Source organism: Stegostoma tigrinum, chromosome 5, assembly GCF_030684315.1.
Source record: "Stegostoma tigrinum isolate sSteTig4 chromosome 5, sSteTig4.hap1, whole genome shotgun sequence".
NCBI classification, from domain to species: Eukaryota; Metazoa; Chordata; class Chondrichthyes; order Orectolobiformes; family Stegostomatidae; genus Stegostoma; species Stegostoma tigrinum.
In genome coordinates, this window is record NC_081358.1 from 1,395,841 (window position 1) to 1,416,636 (window position 20,796).

The following is a 20,796-nucleotide window of genomic DNA, read 5'->3' on the forward strand; positions in this document are numbered from 1 at the left end:
TGCACTCCCTCTGAGGCCAATATATTTTTCCTCTGGTATGGTACCCAGATCTGCTTAAAGTACTCAATTGGATCGACTGGAGTTTTATATAACTGGAGCGTAACCTCATTGTTCCTTTTACTCCAGCCCTCTAGATCTAAAGGCCAGGAGTTTTCTGCACCTGTCTGTGAAAGATTTATGCACCTGGAACCCCAAGTCTGTTTGGGCATACATTGTATTTACTTCATGCCATCTGGAAAGTACCCTGATCTATCCTTTTTCAGTCCAAAATGGGTAACTTCACACTGGCTTACATTGAACTCTCAATTTTGCCCATTCACTTATTCACCCATCCCTTCTAATTTAATGCTATCATCTACAACGCCACACAATTTTGTGTCATCAGAAAATTTGGATGTGTCACTTTCTATTCCATTATCCAAGTTGTTAATAAATAACGTGAATAATTGAGGCCCTAACCTACACATCCTTGTGGAACACTACTGGTCACATCTGCCGATATGAGTACCTCCCCATTATCCCAATTTTTGTGCCATCTGCCACTCAGTCAATTTCCCAACAATGTCAGTAATTTACTGTCAGTTCCATGGGCTTCTCCATAAGTTAACAGTTACCTACAAAGGGCTTTATCAAATGCCTCTGGAATTCCAGAGAAGCAACATCCACAGTCATTCCCTTCTCCACTATCTTCATTTGTTTCTTCAAAAAATAATTTAATGAGGTTTGTCAGGCATGACCTGACTTCATGAATCCTTCCTGAATCTCCCTGGTTTAAGTGAAAAGTTTCCAGTGTTCAGTTATCCATCTTTGATTTATAGATTCCAATGATTACACCACCACAGATGTTAGGCTAACTGGTCTTTAATTCCCTGGCTTTCCTCTTTCGCCATCCTTAAAAAACAGAGAGATATACAACTTTGTAAATAAGAGGGATGACTCCTGTATCTAGGACACTCTAAACGTTATAGTTCAGATGACTATAATTTGCTCCCTTACATCTTGTAATATCCATAGATGAAAACTGTCAGGTCCTGGAGATTTGTCACTCTTTAATTCTGTTCATTTCCTTTATTACCAATGTTTTACTTGTGTTAGTTTTATTCAGTTCCTCTCCCTGTTCCGCTATCACATTCCTCCAGAGTTTCAGCAAGTCTATCCTCCAATGTCTCTGTCATTTTCTCCCATAGTCATTGCTAATATCCTCACTCCCAGTCTTTAGTGGGTCGACATTGCTCCAAGCTATCGGCTTTTCCTGGGTATTACCAGGAAATTTCTTCTTATTGATGTTGATGTCCCTGGCAAATTTCTTTTCATTATTCCTTTTTTTGTAACTCTTATAAATGCTTTGTGGCCCTTTACTGGTCTTTAATCTTTAACATTCTGCAGGATATATGCTTTTTTTTAAACTTTTGTAAGTCCTTTCTTTTTTAGCTTTATGCTGACTCTTATCTCTTTATTTATCCATGGCTGTTTTTCTTCCTGCGCAAGTGCGGCTTTTCCTTCTCATGAGTATAAACTCAATTTGTGTTATGTTGAATGTTTCTTTAAACATCCTGTGCTGTTCTTTGGTTGTTTTATACAGTAGTCGCTGTCCCAGTTTACTGTAAACAGTCTCTGCCTTGCCTTGATAGAGTTGACTTCACTTAAAACTCTAGAAGCTGATTAATGCATTTTGCTGTCAAATACTGCATTAGAGTTGATCGTGATGTGATCATTATTTGATAAACATTCATGAGCAATTAAGTTGTTAATTAAATCTGGCTCATCACTCACTACTAAATCCAATACTTGACCTGTGTTACAGTCAGGATATATTTCTGTAGAAAAGTATCCTGAACACACTCCTGAAATTCACTACTTTTCTGACTGGTGCTTGTCTGCCTTTCCCAATCTCTGTTAAAGTTGAAACTCCCCCATCAATGCCACACTGTCTCTGCTACTCACTTGCCTAATTTCGATATTTATACAACCTAGCACTTCCGAGACTCTACCTGAGGGTCTGTACGCAACACCTCTTAGTTTTAGATTCTTTCCTGTTCCTCAGTGCCACGCATATGGTCTCCACTGAATGCTTTCCCCTCATTATGTCCTCCCTCAGCACTGAAGCAATTTTGTTTCCAGTCAAAAGGATCCTCCACCCCTCTGCCATTTCTCCTACTTGTCCTGTAAACATTGTAGCCGAGTATATTTAGTTCCTGGATGACCTGGAGTTGTGAAAGGTGATATGAAATGAAGTTTTGCAGACTTTCAACATAACCTGACAACACAGCAGCTTCTGTTCCTTAGTTGCGTTAAACTGAAGTTTGTCACATGAGGTTTAATTATGTTTATTTCTTACATAGGGTTAAATTACCACATAATCCTAGACAGTGACCATCTGGCTCATTAAGCCTGCACCAGACCCTGCCTGTCTCCATATCCCAACAATGTTTTTTTTCAATGTTTATTCAATGACCTTCTGGAAGCTTCTGCTGAGGTTTTTCAGGGAGCACATTTCGGGCCTTAGCACCTTGTGTATTTTTTAAAAAGGCTTTGTGTTATTTCCATGTTGTTTTCCAGTCAGCCTAAATCTGTCTTGCTGGTGGCAAAGTAATTGAAAACATTTTTACTTTATTTAATCTGCCTAAACTCTATCTTACAATGCATCTTTTCTATTAAGATTTGTATTATCATCTTTTACAGTTATCCAGTGGAAATATCATTAATTCCATTCCCTTGCAATATGGGTGTATCATTCTGTCCATGGTCTTAGGCATCCTTAGCTCTTTGGGTTTTACTTTGAAATATTTTCTCTAATTTTGCAGGCACAGCCAGAGAGAAAATGAGGACAGGATTATAGAGGCTGTCTCAGATGATGGACGGACTCTGAACCTTACTGAGCCACTCACCTATCAGCACCTGGGGGTATCAATCCGCCTGCCTGATGGCGTTGTGTTTGAAGCCAGAGCGGAAGTGGGTTTACTGACTCGCAATATCGTTATCCGAGGCTCAAATCACGTCGAGTGGAATGATCAAATTGAAGCATGTCCTGATGGGTTTGACACGGGTAAGGCGAACCGTTGATTAGCCATTGGTTATCCAAATTCGTCAAGCTGTTTTAATGTACATTGACAGGAGGGACTATGAATCGGGTCACTCAAAATGACTCAGACCAAATGTGGTGAAGAGGAGCAGCTCAGCCATTAGAAACTTCTGCATGTCCTGTATCACCAACTCATGTCAGATCCTTTCACCCAATCATCATCCTGCCCACAACCACTGACCACTCATCCTACCTCCCCACGCCCCATCGTACTTGGGGGTGAGATTGTTTCCCTCGCCACTGTTTTCACCCAATTACCCCACTCCATCAATTTCCAGCCGATAGGAATCTATATAGAGCCACTTTCAGGTAACTTATTGCACGCTGCTCTCTTGTGGCTGTCTGTTACAATCAAGCCACTTCCTTTGTGGGAAAAATAGAAAAAAGGACTGTGGATACTGTAAATCTGCAGAAAAAACAAATTGCTGGAGAAACTCAGCAGGTCAAGTAGCATATGTGGAGGGAGAAAAAGAATTAACATTCGGGTTCAGCGGCCCTGGTTCTGAAAAAGGTTTTGTTCCCATTTGGAGCTAGTAGTAATTCAACATTTTACTAAAAACTTTGCAACGCTGATCTCTGGAGAGAAAGCTTTTTGGTGGGAAACGGAAACCGATTCCAGCTTCAGTCCTCAGCAACATTCCTCCATAACCAGTAGCTCACCCATCACTCCTCTTTTAAAGAGCATCTTTGAAAGCATTGTGTTCTGAAGAAAAGTAATACTGAACTCAAAACATGAGCCTGTCTTTCTCTCCATAGATGCTGCCAAACCTGCTGAGTTTCTCCAGCACTTTTTGGAAGCCCGAAATAAGAACAGAATCTGCTGCATTTTGCTTTAATTTGAAAGTATTACGGTTGCTATCATACTTGGAGAGAGGGCACTTTGCTGGCTGTCCCCGAAGGCCATAGGGTAGACTCTTATAAACAACTTTGTGCCAACTTGTAGCACTAACATGTGCTGCTGCCGCCTGGAACTACATCCCACTTTGCTTTACAATGGCTGGCTCAAAACCTGGAACTCCCTCCCTTAGCATCACTGTGGGCTTGCCTTCAATTCATTCAAGGCAGCTGTGCCCCACCTTTATCAGGGGCAATTAGGGATGGGCTACAAATATTGGCGTTGTTAAAAAATATTTTCCCTAAGGATTAATTGAATTGAAAACAGTGTTCAAGTGAAACTGACTGCAATTAGCACATAAACGTGCACAGGTTTCCAATGATGCATTTTTAACTTTTCAGCTGCAATTTCCTCTGTCTACAGGTGAATTTGCAACACAGACTTGTTTGCAGGGACGTTTTGGTGAAGAAATTGGGAGTGACCAGTTTGGAGGCTGCATTATGTTCCACAATCCACAGCCCAGCAAGGACCTTGTAGTGGGGAGAATTGAATATGTTGAGGTAACTTCTTCTCTCCAGTCTCTTGGCTTAGCTACCTGGCTTTAAGCTGCAGGGAATGTAAGTGGCATAGAGTGTGAGAGAGCTCAGTGCAGACAGAGAAGTGACAAAGCAAGAGTTACCAAAGTGATTTTGGAGAATAATGGGAATTTGGAAGAAAGAGAATCAGCTGAAATCTTTTTGAAACACTTGCTGCTATGATGTAAATAATGGGCATGTTTCTTAGTCACATTGAAAAAATTGCCAACGTTCCTCACTCAAAAACACATGCTTAATGCTGTACATTAAATGGAAAACAATTTCATGCATACTTTGTGGATTCATCCTTCAAGAATGCAAGTTACGGGTTGACCATATTTGTGCATCTTAGACAGTTCATGATTTGCAAGCTTCTAGGTTAGCTGGTTGGGCTGAAGCATGACATGTATTTCGACTCAACACATTTTGCTCTCTATATGTAGACCAAATAAATTAAGAATGAATTCAGTAGTTCTTTGATAAATAGCAGTGTTTAGAGACAGAAAAGAAGCTGTTTGAATATATTACTGGCTGTTCTGTTAAATAGTAGATATTTATTAATCCCACTTTGTAAACTAAATCTGTTCACTATTGTCACATCTCAGGCTAAGAGAGCAGCGCGCTGTCAGAAATTTACTTCTAACAAATAATTAATTAATCTTTAATGGGGACTTCTGTCTAGTTCTAAAGCTATTACATGCGATGTCTTGACATTTTACCTCAGCACTAGGAAAGCCCTACGTAGTACAAAGTCTTTCTTCCTTTCTTTTGGTTTTATATACAATATTTTAATTATATCTGATACCCAGGCACACAATCAGCTATCATTCATGACATCCCTCCCTTAACAATCAAGCTCGTGTACGTGATATTTCTGCTTAGCGTTTGTAGACTACACTCCTTACCTTAATAAAATATGGTGATAAACTCTAGAAACAAGTTTAACAAATCATTATTTCTGTAACTTATTGTTTGAATTAATTTGTTATGTTCTGAGTATTAGGTAAGTTCAGTGCGTCAATATCAGGCTGACTTTTCCAAGAGCAGTCTGGTTGACCATGATGGCTACGGTTTAAAACCAAGACCTGTTTCCCACAATTCTAGGTCCAACCCCCAAGGCTGGAGGCCCCACTATGTGCAGCATACCTTTGTTGGAGAGTAGGACCTGTGGAGAAAGCCAAGCCACACCTCCTTTTTATAACATTAGATACACTGAAGAGCTGTGGAACATTTAAACAAATTTTATATGGAAAAATAAATTAGGAGCAGGAACAAGCCATTTGTCTGCGGAGATTGCTCTGCCATTCTATAAAATTATGGCAAATCTAATTACTACACATTCCTGACTATCCTGATGGCTTTTCACCCACTCCCTTATTAAGAATCCCTTTTCAAGGGCTCTGCTCCCGTGACCCTTTTTTTGAGGAAGAGTTTTAAAGACTCAGGATCTGCTGGTAGAAAAATTTTCTTACATCTGCTTTGAATGCACCTCCCCCGCTCCACTTTTTAGCAGTGACTCTTCATTTGAGATTTTCTGACAAACAGAAACAGCCTTTTTAAATCCACAGCCTTTCCAAATCCACTCAAATCAAGGAAATTCAGCATGTCCGTAAGGAATCTCACCAACCTTTACAGATGCACCATAGAAAGCATTCTACTTGGGTGCATCATGACTTGGTATGGGAACTGCTTTGCCCAGGACCATAAGAAACTACAGAAAGTTGTTTTCTTTTCTGATGAAGGGTCTAGGCCCGAAACGTCAGCTTTTGTGCTCCTGAGATGCTGCTTGGGCTGCTGTGTTCATCCAGCTACACACTTTGTTATCTCGGATTCTCCAGCATCTGCAGTTCCCATTATCTCAAAGTTGTGAACACAGCCCAGAGCATCACACAAACTAACCTTCTGTCCACTGACTCCACTTACATTTCTCACTGCCTCAGAAAGAAAGCCAGCATCAAAGGCCCTTCCCACCCCAGCTATAATCTCATCCAACGTCTTCCTTCAGGCAGAAGATACAAAAATCTTAAACACGCATAACGAGAGATTCAAGAACGGCTTCTTCACTTCTGTTCATTAGACTTCTGAATGAACTTCTCAAACTTCAAACCTAGTGTTAACCTCGCACTTTGTACACCTTCTTTGCAGCCATAACTTTGTATTCCTCTCTCTGTTCAATCACCCTATGATCTTTGTGTCTTTATACTGCATGCATCACAAAACTTTTCACTGTCCTTAAGTACATGGGACAATAATAAATCAAATCAAAACTCGTATCAAGATCCCACAGAATATTGCCTGTTTCTATCAAGTTGCCTGTTATGCTTCAAAACTCTTGCCTCAATTGTCAGAAAGCTGACTTTGGAATGTGGCTTTGGCATCGCCTCTAGTCCTTCAAAACGTCACACTCCATATTCATAATGTGCCTTTACTGTTCTATCAGGCAACATCTTGAAAGTGTCGCTCACCAAAGAACAAGCAATGAGGCCCAGTACTGAGCTTTCTGCATCATCAAAGCCTCATCCAGGAACAAACACAGCTGTAAGCCTAGACTTCAACCTCCTCCAGACACACATTCCATTTCGTACTGACAGATCTGGCATCCTGTGTTCAATTATATGAACCCAGTCTTCAAATAGTAAAAATACCAGCTCCACAAAATATAACGACACAATCCCAAATATCTCAGTTACCTCAGTTGTGTTTCTTGTCAATGTCACTGCCAAGAACAAAACTCAGTCATAAATTTAAACTTAAAATCACTTTAACAAGACTTTAGTGAAGCCCTACCACTGAAACCGAAACAGAAATTACTGCAAAAGCTCAGTAGGTCTGGCAACATCTGTGGAGAGAAATCAGAGTTAACGTTTCGGGCCCAGTGACCACCGCACCCCTCCCTTCAAACTAATGGTAGCTCAAAAAAGGATGGTTTTCGTATAGAAGATGGGATGGGAAGAGGGGAGAGAGAGAGCCGAAAGAAAGAAAAACAGCTGGACAGACAAAGGAACAGTTAAAGTCAATCTGGAGGAATGAATAGCTATTTATGGGGATTATTAGTGACTGACAATGGGTCGTGTGTGTAGTGGCATCCAATGTGATGTCAAAGCCTGGTGTGTGTGGGAATGGGGGCAAGCTGACAGGTGCTCACACCTTACAATTGTTCAACTCCATTTATTTAAGTCCAGAAGGCTGCAAGGTTCCCCAGCAGAAAATAAGGTACTGTTCTTCCAGTTTGCTTTGAGCTCCACTGGAGCACTGCAGCAAGCCTGAGGCAGAGATGCTGGCCAGAGAACATAGTGGTGTATTGAAGTGGCAAGCAACTGGAAGCTAAGGGTCATTTTTGCGATACAGAACATAGGTATTCTGCAAAGTGGCCACCCAGTCTGTACGTCATTTCTCCAATGTAAAGGAGAACACATTGTAAGCAGCAAATAGAGTAGACCAGATTGAATGAGGTGGCGGTAAAACACTGCTTCTCTGGGAAGGTGTGTTTGGTGCTTTGGATGGTGAGGAGGAGGGAGGTAAACAGGCAGATGTTACACCTCCTTCGGTTTGCAGGGGAGGGTGCTGTGAGGCTATGGGAACACATTGGAATGGAGGACAATTGGCCCAGCATGTCCTGTAAGGAATGTTCCTTGCAGAAGGCAGGCATGGGAGGGGGTGGAGTATATGTCTGGCGTTGACATCCCCCTGGACATGGCAGAAATGGCGAATAACATTCCTCTGGGTGTGGATGTGGGTGAGATGGTAGATGAAGATCAAGGAGATCTATCGCTGTTGCAGAAGGGTAGAGAAGGGATGAGGAGGGATTGCAGGGGATAGGTCAGACCCACTGAGGGTCCCGTCAACAACTGAGCTGGGGAATCCTCAGTTGAGGAAGAAGGTGGATACTTTAGAGGCCCCCTTGTCGAAGTTGGCATCTCCAAAAAAAATGCAACAGAGGCAGAGGAACTGGGAGAATGTTATCTTGGATTCTCCAGCATCTGCAGTTCCCATTATCTCAGACCCATAGTTTCTGCCCGGTGCTGTCCCACAGAACTCATCTCTTCCTACCTCTACTCAGAATTTTTTCTCCATTTGTCCGGTCCCTTCCCACTTACATCTGTGATTTCCCTGATGCGTTACATCAGCTTCAGAATTTCCAGTTTGTGGGCTCCAGCTGCCTCCTCTTTACCATGGACGTGCAATCCCTCTACACAGCCACCCCCTTAGGGGTGGAGCAGGAGTTGTGGATTGGGGAACAGTATAGGATTAGAACAAGGAAAACCCCACAAACAGGCACAGATAACTGCAGCCCATGCGGGTACCCTTGGCCACCAACTTAACCTGAAGAAAGTGTGAGGAGTTAAAAGAGAAGTTGTTCAGGTTGAGGATGAGATCGGCCAGTGGTGGTGGTTGATAGAACACAGAACATAGAACATAGAACAGTACAGCACAGAACAGGCCCTTCAGCCCACGATGTTGTGCCGACCATTGATCCTCATGTATGCACCCTCAAATTTCTGTGACCATATGCATGTCCAGCAGTCTCTTAAATGTCCCCAATGACCTTGCTTCCACAACTGCTGTTGGCAACGCATTCCATGCTCTCACAACTCTCTGTGTAAAGAACCCGCCTCTGACATCCCCTCTATACTTTCCTCCAACCAGCTTAAAACTATGACCCCTCGTGTTAGCCTTTTCTGCCCTGGGAAGTAGTCGCTGGCTATCAACTCTATCTATGCCTCTCATTATCTTGTATACCTCAATTAGGTCCCCTCTCCTCCTCCTTTTCTCCAATGAAAAGAGTCCGAGCTCAGTCAACCTCTCTTCATAAGATAAGCCCTCCAGTCCAGGCAGCGTCCTGGTAAAAATGATGGGGACGGATCAGCTTTGTTTTCCAGGAAGAAGCGGAGAGCCCTGAGACCATCCTACAGGGGGGTGGGTGTGTAAAGGGATTGCATGTCCATGGTAAAGAGGAGGCAGCTGGAGCCCACAAACTGGAAATTCTGAATCGTTAGAGAAATTGTGGGTGTAAGTAGGAAAGGATTCACAAGGTGTGAAAGAATTGAGTCGAGGTAAGAAAAGCTGAGTTTTGTGGTCCAGCCTGCCCAGGCTGTCCTGTTTGTTGATTTTTGGGAAGGAGATAAAAGTGGGTTGCATGGGTTTGGGAGACTCTGAGCCTTTGTAGTGGTGGTGGGGACGGTCACTGGATGAAATGAGTTAGTGACTGTTGTGAACACAATGGCCTGATGTGTCACTGCGAGGCCATGGCCCAAGGGGAGATTGGAGGAGGTATCTGAGAGCTGGCACTCAGCCTCTGCAGTGTAAAGATCAGTCTGTCAGACAACAGCAGCCATATTAGCATTACAACGCCAGCAGTGGATCTGAGAGCACTGAGTACAGGCAGTTTCGAGGGAGACAGGCTCGAGTGGATGAGGAGGGCAGATAAACTGAGGTGACGAAAGTCACTTCAGCAGCTCTCAAAGAACAAGTTGACTGCAGGGAAAAGACCAGGGAGGGGCCCAGTCACAGGAGAGAGTTTTGGGGGTGGGTGAATGGGTCTGTGGGATGCAAGGAAGGCTTTTGTCCATTTAAATAAACACAGAGTCAAAGGGGATGGAAGAAGACTTCAACATCATGTTGCACCCAAAATTCATTGAGATGGGGTCTTGGAAGGATAAAACTGAGACCTTTGCTGTGTACAGAGTGTTCAGAATCCAAGAGTGGAAGGTCAGACAGGATAGTAAATACACTGGGAGGGGAATGGAGTCCAAGGGAAGATTTAGAGTAGGAACGTTCCAGAAAGGCAAGGGTATCTCTGAGTTGTTGCATCTTGTGTTGCTTAACACATGAAAGGAAAAAGAATGTTGGTTAAAATGTTGAATGAGCTGGACGATGAAGTGGAATGGGGGGTAGGGCAGCTCTGAGCTAGTGTGAGGTGCTGATGAAGAGAGGTCAGGAGTATGCACATGGTGACGCATGGCACTGAGTGTGATCTCGGGATGTGGCGAGAACAGCTACCTGAGGAACATTGAACATCATGGAGATACATGTGATTCTGGGTGGATTTTTGAAGCAAAGTCAGGACTTCAGTGAGACATTTGACAAGGTTCCTCGTGGTAGGCTGGTAAGCAAAGTTAGATCACATGGAGTACAGGGAGAGCTAGCCATTTGGATACACACCTGGCTCGAATGTAGAAGACAGAGTGTGGTGGGGGAGGGTTGCTTTTCAGACTAGAGGCCTGTGACCAGTGGTGTGCCACAAGGATTTGTTCTGGGTCCACTGTATTTTATCATTTACATAAATGATTTGGATGTGAACATAGGAGACATGATTAGTAAGTTTGCAGATGACACTGAAATTGCAGGTGTAGTGGACAGTGAAGAAGGTTATATCAAAGTACAAGGAGACCTTGATCAGATGGGCAGATGGGCCAATGGGCCAAGGAATGGCAGATGGATGTGAGTTTGCTCACTGAGTTGGAAGGTTCGTTTTCAGACGTTTCGTCACCATTCTAGGTAACATCATCAGTGAGCCTCCAGTGAAGCGCTGGTGTTATGTCCCACTTACTATTCATCTGTTTAGGTTTTCTTTGGTTGGTGATGTCATCTCCTGCATTGGTGATGTCATTTCCTGTTCTTTTTCTCAGGGGATGGTAAATGGGCTGCAAATCAATGTGTTTGTTGATGGAGTTCCGGTTGGAATGCCATGCTTCTGGGAATTCTTGTGCGTGTCTCTGTTTGGCTTGTCCTAGGATGGATGTGTTGTCCCAATCAAAGTGGTGTCCTTCCTCATCTGTATGTAAGGATACGAGTGATAGTGGGTCATGTCATTTTGTGGCTAGTTGATGTTCATGTATCCTGGTGGCTAGCTTTCTGCCTGTTTGTCCAATGTAGTGTTTGTCACAGTTCTTGCAAAGTATTTTGTAGATGACGTTTGTTTTATTTGTTGTCTGTATAGGGTCTTTTAAGTTCATTAGCTGCCGTTTTAGTGTGTTGGTGGGTTTGTGGGCTACCCTGATGCCAAGGGATCCGAGTAGTCTGGCAGTCATTTCAGAAATGTCTTTGATGTAGGGGAGAGTGGTTATGGTTTCTGGGCCCGTTTTGTCTGTTTGTTTGGGTTTGTTGCTGAGAAATCGGCAGACTGTGTTCATAGGGTACCCATTCTTTTTGAATACGCTGTATAGGTGATTTTCTTCTGCTCTGCGTAGTTCCTTTGTGCTGCAGTGTGTGGTGGCTCGTTGGAATAATGTTCTAATGCAGCTTCGTTTGTGGGTGTTGGGATGGTTGCTCCTGTAGTTCAGTATTTGGTCCGTATGTGTTGTTTTCCTGTAGACGCTGGTTTGAAGTTCCCCATTGGCTGTTCACTCTACTGTGACATCTAGGAATGGCAGTTTGCTGTTGTTTTCCTCCTCTTTTGTGAATGTTATGCCAGTAAAGGGTATTACCTAGAACGGTGATGAAACGTCTGAAAACGAACCTTCCAGCTCAGCGAGCAAACTCACATCCAGAACCTCAACCTGAGCTACAAATCTTCTCAAAACTCGCTAATGGCAGATGGAGTTTAATTTAGATAAATGTGAGGTCCTGCATTTTGGAAAGGCAAATCAGGGCAGGATTTATACACTTATTCGTAAGGCCCTGTGGAATATTGCTGAACAAAGAGACCTTGGAGTGCAGGTTCATACTTCCTTAAAAGTACAGTCACAGGTAGATAGGGTATTGAAGAAGGCTTTTGATATGCTCGCCATTATTGGTCAGTGCATTGAGTATAGGAGTTGGAAGGTCATGTTGTGGCTGTACAGGACATTGGTTAGGGCACTTTTGAAGTGTTGCATTAATTTCTGGTCTCCCTGCTATAGGAAGAATGTTGTGTAACTTGAAATGGTTCCGTAAAGATTTACAAGGATGTTGCCAGGGTTGGAGGGTTTGAGCTGTAGGGAGAAGCCGAATAGGCTGGGGCTATTTTCCTTGGAGCATTGGTGGCTGAAGGGTGACCTTATAGAGGTTTATAAAATCATGAGGGACATGAATGGGGTGAATAGGCAAGATCTTGTCCCCAGAATGAGGTAGACCAAAACTAGAGTGTATAGATTCAGGGTGAGAGGGGAAAGATATAAAAGGGACCTAAGAGGCAACTTTTTCACACAGAGGGTGGTGTGTGTATGGAACAAGCTAGCAGAGGAAGTGGTGGAGGCTGGTACAATTGCAACATTACAAAGACATCTGGATGGGTACATGAACAGGAAGGGTTTAGAGGGATATGGGCCAAATGCTGGCAAATAGGTCGAGATTAATTTAGGATATCTGGTCAGCATGGACGAGTTGGACTGAAGGGTGTGTTTCTGTGCTGTATATTTCTGTGGCTAGTCACTGGATCTGTGAGGTTAACTTTGATTTCTCTCTTCAGATGCTGCTAGACCTGCTGAGATTTTCCAGACTGTTTTTGTTTCCGATTTCCAGCATTCGCCATTCTTTTCAGTTTTCTGCTGACTTATTACTGCTTCCGCTGCTACCACATGTGTTCACACAGACCCGGGGTTTTAGCTTTTGCTTTCAGTTGTTGAATTTGGCATTTTTGGAATTGAAGCTATTAAATATTGCGCTCTCTCTCTCTCTCTCTCTCTGTGCTGCAAAAAGCTTGAGTTCTGTTTCTCTGCTACTAGATTCATTCTGTCGGTGCTCCTTTCTCCTGGACTGGAGGGGACAGTAAGTGAGGGAAATCTGTTTTGCTGAATTTGCCTTTGCCAAAGGTTATTATGGGATGCTCCTATAATGGAACAGTTGATGAGTTCTAGTTAAATAATGCTTTTATTAACAGAGTTTTAAGCTCTAATTTTATAGAGTTAAAGTTATGCCAAATCTTCTTTCTTTAGTTTGTATTTTAACTGTGGGAATGAATAAAGTGTATTTTGCTTAAACTGTAGTAGTTTGATCAGTCACATGGCATTTTGAACACAGTGCCTTATGCTTGCCTTTTAAATAAGATAAAAATTTGGACCAAGGTTATTTCTTTGATATATTTTGAGGTGGTTTGGTCTGGGCCATAACAATCTCTTGAATGGATACCCACCTTCTCCCAACCCCCTCTGGGCCGAAATTCTTTTTTGTACCCACCCTGACCTACCCTAAATAATCATTATTTGTTGGCCCTTTTGCCACTTTGCAAACTAGTTTTGAGAAGATTTGTAGCTCAGGTTGAGGTTCTGGATGTGAGTTTGCTTGCTGAGCTGGAAGGTTAGTTTTCAGACGTTTCGTCACCATTCTAGGTAACATCATCAGTGAGCCTCTGACGAAGCGCTGGTGTTATGTCCCACTTTCTATTTATCTGGTTAGGGTTCCTTGGGTTGGTGATGTCACTTCCTGCATTGGTGATGTCATTTCCTGTTCTTTTTCTCAGGGGATGGTAGATTGGCTATCTACATACAGATAAGGAAGGACACCACTTTGATTGGGACAACACATCCATCTTAGGACAAGCCAAACAGAGACATGCACGAGAATTCCTAGAAGCATGGCATTCCAACCGGAACTCCATTGACAAACACATTGATTTGGAGCCAATCTACCATCCCCTGAGAAAAAGAACAGGAAATGACATCACCAACCCAAGGAAACCTAACCAGATAAATAGAAAGCGGGACATAACGCCAGCGCTTCACCGGAGGTTCACTGATGATGTTACCTAGAATGGTGACGAAACGTCTGAAAACGAACCTTCCAGCTCAGCGAGCAAACTCACATCCAGAACTTTGCAAACTGGTACCCTACACACCTGGCACTCTACACACTACCTTACATCTTACTTATACGGTACCCTTGCCCCTGGCAACCAATTCCCACCCACCAGGCTTCCTACCAATCCACTCCCTGGCAGCCTAACTCCTCCCCATCAGACACCTTAGTTACCTGCCAACTTACCAGCTGGCATCCCCACGCCACCCCTTCTGTCCATCTGGTATCTAAATTCACACAGACCTTAGATACTTAGTATTTGACAGCAGCTGTCAACACAACAGCCTGTGATTTTGGATCCTTAAATGTCAGCTGACTGCTGTGAAAAGGGGCATGTTTAACACTGCGCCCCCCCCCCCCCACAAAAGCTCATATTACTGCAGAATGGAAGTACAGCTCCACAATTCTGAAGAATCTCTGATCAGAAACTCCTGTCAGAAATGGAAAGCTCGCCCCTTTCACAAAAAGGAAGCGTCAGACTGGCAATCTACACCCACTTGATTGCCATTCCTCAAAAATTCCAGCCTCACTTTTTTCTGGAATAGACTCTGGAACAGTCTGAAGCAAAGGCAACAGCTTGAGTGGTGCCTCTTCACATCTAGCATGGTGACCAGGAGTTTCTCTCTCTTATCACCTCCCATTCTAGAAGGAACAAGCTCCCAGAGGGAGTGGTGTAGCTGGGTACAATTACATTTGAAAGGCACCTAGGTGGGTATTTTAATAGGAAGCATTTAGACAGATATGGGCCAAATGCTGGCAAATGTGACTGTGTCAGGTTGGGGTGCCAAATCATTGTGGCCAAGTTGGACAGAAGGGTCTGTTTCTGTGCTTTGTGACTCTATGATATAACTCCAAGCTAATACTCAAACTTTCTGACCGTGTTTTGAATGCACTTTCTCTGGCCATCAAGTCTTGGAGTAGAGTTTGAACCTGGAGTTTCTAACCCAAAGGCAGGGATGGTACCCACTGCATGATACAAACTGTGAATTTACCCGAAGCGTCAGCTTTCCTGCTCCTCTGATGCTGTGTTCATCCAGATCTACACCCTGTTATCCCTGTATAAACAAATTATTGTTTGTAAAGAATACAAAGAGCTTTCATTTCAATAGTCCCATTCACAACCTCTCAAGGTCTGAAGTTACAATAAAAATGCAAATGTTTCTTTTGTTTCTTTCTAACGCAGCTGCTGTCTCGTTTTCCTAGATATATTATGCAGGACAAGCCTTTCGTTTGGGTCGCTACCCAATCCACTGGCACCTTATGGGAGACCTGAGATATGAGTCATATGTGAGAGGCTGTGCCATACACCAGACCTTCAACAGGGCTGTGACTATCCATGGTACACACCACCTCCTGGTGGAGGGCAATGTGGCCTACAGCATCATGGGAGGAGCATTCTTCATTGAGGATGGCATTGAACAAGGCAATGTGCTCCAGTATAACCTGGTAGTCATGGTGCAGCAAAGTACCAGCCTACTCAATGATGACCTTACCCCTGCAGCATTCTGGGTGACCAATCCCTCGAATACAATCAGACACAACGCTGCTGCAGGGGGTACACACTTTGGTTTCTGGTACCGTCTGCTGGAGCACCCTGATGGACCTTCGTACACACCTGATGTCTGCCCACGCAACGTTCCCCTCGGTCAGTTCTTAAACAACACTGTGCATTCCCAGGGCTGGTTTGGGCTGTGGATTTTCAGAACTTACCACCCACTGAAAGGGGGTCAGTGCAACTCCCTGATCTCAGAACCAGCCAGATTCGATTCACTGATCGCGTGGAATTGTGAGAAAGGGGCAGAGTGGGTGAACGGTGGCGCTGTCCAATTCCATAACTTTGTGATGGTCAATAACGAGAAGGCTGGCATAGATACCAAAAAGATCATGCGCTCCTTTGTGAATGAGTGGGGAGAGACGATGGGAGCAGTGATCAAAAACACCACAATTGTAGGCCACACGGATGGGCTTCGTTTCAACTCCACCAACTGCACCAGCAAAGGCATTGCTCTGCCACTTTATGAAGGGCTGACAGTATTGTCAGTAAAATTTGTAAACTTTGACCGGCCAACTTGCACTGCCCTCGGCCTGTCTGAGCTGAAAGAGCTTAAGAGCCTCTTAGTCCAGGGTTGGAACGTGAGATTCAGTGGCATTAAATATTTTAACACGACACACAAAGGTGCTTTTTCCTCGGAGAGTGATGTCGTCCTACATGATCTGGATGGGTCTCTCACAGGTGAGCTGAAGAGATTCAGGATAGGGAGGGAGACCAGCTGGTGCTCATGCTGGGCTATGGCCTGATTATAAACACTCTGGGTCCTGTTTGTAGATTTTTCCCCCTCAATCCTGGGGGGAGTTGTGGGGAGGTGGGAGGTGACATAACACACTTGTAGATTAAACCCTTTACTCCAATGGTCACAGCGGAAAGAGCCAACAATGGTGGAATTACGTCAGATTCATTCTACAGAAGCAGGCCATTCGGCCTACCTGACCCGTGCTGGCGTTTAAGCAGCTCATGTCTCTCCTCCCATTCCTCTGCATTTCAGCCTATCAGCAGACCCTTCTAATGCTCTCTTCTTTGTCTTTTGAGTATCGTGTTTCTATTCACCTCAACCACTTTCTGTGTAACAAATTAGACATTTTCAAACTCAGTGGATGAGAAGGTTTCCTCTGAATTCCCTACTGGATTAATTAATCCAGATCTCATGTTAATGACCTTTTAGTACTAGCCTCACCCATGGGTATAAAAGTCTTTTACGATAGCTATCCTATAAAATACATGAATGGGAAAGATTTGGAGGGATGGGGGCCAGGAGCAGGCAGGGGCCAGTTTAGTTTGGGATTATGTTCAGCATGGACTGGTTGTACCGAAGAATCTATTTCCATGCTGTGTGACTGTCACTTTATGACTTTAAATACATCTATCAGTCACCCCACAGCTTTCTATTTTCTTAATGAAATTTCATTCATCAGCATAACTCCATGTTCATAGGATCCCTTCTCTTCAGATAGAGGTCATTTGGCCCATCAGGTCAGCAGTGCCCCTTTTGAAGACCATCCTACCCAGACCGGTTCTCTCCCCCTATGCCAACTCCGCACCCCCCCCCCCAACCCGCGCCGCAACCCCAGTCCCTATAACACTCCACATTTAATATGGCCAAACTACCTAAGCTGCACATCTTTGGACTACGGGAGGAAACTGGAGCAGCCAGAGGAAACCCACACAGACACAGGGAGAATGTGTTATCTCCACACGGTTGCTCAAAGTTAAAATGGAACCCGGGCCCCTGGCAGTTGATCCTGCCACACAAACAATATCATTGGTGTTTAAATAATTTATACCAATGTGCAATATGTCAGAGGGTGAGCTTTTTTGGTATAAAACTGCACTAAGGGAGAGATTGTGATCAGGGAGCGCTGTATTGTCAGACAGTCAGGGCTGAGGAAGTACTGCACTGGCAGAGGTCAAGACTGAGGAGTCAGACCCTGTCCAACGGCGGGGGGGGAGGGGTGGTGGGCCGCCCTGTCTGTGGGGGAGTGCCAGGGGAGCACTGCAAGTGCTTTATATCCAATAAGACTTTGAAGATCCCCCTGCCCATTGTTTGTTGAGACTCCAATAGCCAGTCTGGACAAAATGTGGGAATTCTCTATTTCAACAGTCGGGCTTCAACTGACATTTTAAAACAAATGATGTATTTCATTATTAGTGTCATTGTTGGTTGTGGGATCTTACTGTGTTCCATTAGATGGTTTCACATACACAACAGTAATTAGACCTCAGAGTTAATCATGTAGTGTGATCTGCTGGTGAAGTGATGGGTGTGTTAGATCGACCTGCCTCCTCACTTTCAGGGCCATTATGATCAGCAGAACGATACTCCAACACAATCAGCAACTTCCAGATTTAACAAATCTCCCACTTTACAACATCAAGACAAGGAATCATCTCTGTTCAATGAAGAGTGTGGATGGGCATATCAGGAGTATTACCAGGCATACTTAAATATGAGGTGCCAGCCTGGCGCAACAATATGCCTTTGTTGCCTGCTAAATATGATAAGCAGCAAATTATAGACAAAGCAAAGCCATTCCAAACCCTTTGGATCAGATCATGGCTCTGCAGCCCTGCATATCCAATCGTGCAAGAACATAGAACAGTACAGGCCAAGCACCACGTTGAATATTTTCTGTCCACTAACACTCTTTGTCTTCTAAGGGTCAGCCAATTCTGAATCCAATCTGACACATTTCCCCCTATCCCATGCCTCCTTACTTTCTGCATGAGCCTATCATGGGAAACCTTATCAAAGGCCTTACTTAAATCCATGTACACCACATCCACTGCTCCACCTTCACCCACGTGTTTGGTCACCTCTTCAAAGAATGATGGTGAATAATTAAGCAGCTCTCTGGTGGAGGAATGTCCATAAATATACCCCATTCTCAATGACAGGTGCCAAGCTAATCAGTGCAGAAGATAAGGCTAAAGAATGTGCAACTATCTTCAGCCAGAAATGCCAAGCAAATGATCAATTTCAGCATTCTCGGCAGATCCACAATATCACAGACATCAGTCTTCAAACAATTCAGTTCCTTCCACGTGATATTAAGAAACATGTTCCCTCTAAGCTGAAGATGTTTGCTCCAGAACTTGCTGCATTACTAGCCAAACATTTCCAGTTCGTCTACAACACTGGCATCTACCCAACGATATTGGCCTCTACACAAAAAGCAGGACAAATCCAACCTGGCCAATTAACGTTCCATCAGAATACTCTGTCATCCAGAAAGTGATGGTAAAGGTCATCAACAGTATTCTCAAGATGTTCTGAAGAAGATTTATACTGGATTCAACATTATCTCTGTTTCTTCCTCCACATGTGTGTTATCTTTCTTTTATCTGAGTGCTCTCAAGCAGCACATGCTCAGCCATAAGCTGCACACTGACACTAAGTCTGTGATCTGCCGAGGCCACAGCTCCTGACCTCATTACAGCTTTGGTTCAAACATAGGCCAAAGAGTTCAATTCCAGAGGGGAGGCAAAAATGACTCCTCTTGGCATCAAGTCTGCATTTGACCAAGGGTGGTTTTAAGGACCTCTAGAGAAACTAAAGTCAACAGAAATCAGGGAAAACTCACTGTGCACTGTATTGGTGAAGGAAGATCGTTGTCATTGTTGGAGGTCGATCACCTTGGTTCTGTGACATATCTGCAGGAGTTCCTCAGGGTAGTGCCCTGTGGTCAACCATCTTCAACTGCTTCATCAATGACCTTCCCTCCATCATAAAACCAAAAATGGGGACGTTTACTGATGATTGCACAATGTTCGGCACCATTCATAACTCCTCAGATACTGAAGCAATCCCATGTCCACAATGCAGCAAGACATGAATAATATCTAAGTGTGGACTGATAAGTACCAAGCATTGGCCATCTACAATGATTTAATTTTGTTATCATCACTGAATCCCCATTATCAACATTCTGGGTATTACCATTGATTAGAAGCTAACTGGTCTAGCATATAAATATAGGAACTATAAAAGCAGGCCAGAGGCTGGGAATCCTGCAGCAAGCAACTCCCCTCCTGACATCCCAAAGCCTGTCCACCATCCATAAGGCACAAATCATGAGTGTGATGGAATTGACTCCACTTGCCTGGATCAGAGTGGCTCCAACAACACCCAAGCTTGACACCATCCAGGACAAAGCAAGCTGATTGATTGGCTCTACATTCACAAACACTCAATCCCTCCACACAACACTCAGAAGTAGCAGTGCATTACGATCTATAGATGCACTACAGAAATTTACCAAAATTCTTTAGTCAGCACCTTCCAAACCCATGACCACTATTATGTGAATGACAAGCACAGCAGATACCTTTGCAAGTTCCCCTCCGAGCCACTTGCTATCCTGAGTTGGAACTACATCACTATTCCTTCACTGTTACAGGGTCAAAATCCTGGAGCTCCCTACCTAGCGGCTTCCTTGGGTTGACCCACATCACACGGACTGCAATATTTCAAGAAGGTAACTCACAACTACCTGCTCCAGGGCAATTAGGAATCAACAATTAAAGCTGACCCAGCCAGTGACCCTCACATCTCATGAATGAATAAGAAAAACTTAAAGAAGCTGATAAAGAAATTCCTGTATTTCTATATAACCTTTCTCAATTTCAGTATAATCCAGAGAGCTTCATAACTAGCAACGTGCTGTTGTAATGTAGAACAAACACCAAACCAAGTAAGTATAGTTTAGTGACTCAATGACTAATCAGTTTTTTTTTGTTCACTGTGGGATAAATATTGGCCAGGAAACTGGGGTTAACTCCCTGCTGTCCTTCGGAATAGCTGCTGCAGTATAATTTGTCTGTCTGAGAGGAGTATTTGTCAATGATGATTTAGTTAACAAAAACAGAAGTTACTGGGAAAGCTCAGCAGGCCTGGCAGCATCTGTGAAAGGTCACCGGACCTGAAACGTTAACTCTGATATTTTTCTTCACAGGTGTTTACCAGACCTGCAGAGCTTTTCCAGCAATTTCTCAGAATATTATCTGACTGACATTACCATTTAACTGCCTTTCACAG

At 43.7% G+C, this 20,796-nt stretch overlaps 1 protein-coding gene across 5 annotated transcripts in view; it reads left to right on the plus strand.

The window, feature by feature from the left end:
- The window catches only part of pkhd1l1.1 (PKHD1 like 1, tandem duplicate 1), a 267,609-nt gene that overhangs the window by 150,398 nt on the left and 96,415 nt on the right, over positions 1-20,796 (plus strand). For all 5 annotated transcript variants that reach the window (XM_059645764.1, XM_059645760.1, XM_059645761.1 and 2 more), the window contains exons 48-50: positions 2,805-3,046; positions 4,341-4,477; positions 15,410-16,439. In XM_059645764.1, the coding sequence (XP_059501747.1) occupies positions 2,805-3,046; positions 4,341-4,477; positions 15,410-16,439 (1,409 nt within the window). The remainder of the gene's footprint in view (positions 1-2,804; positions 3,047-4,340; positions 4,478-15,409; positions 16,440-20,796) is intronic.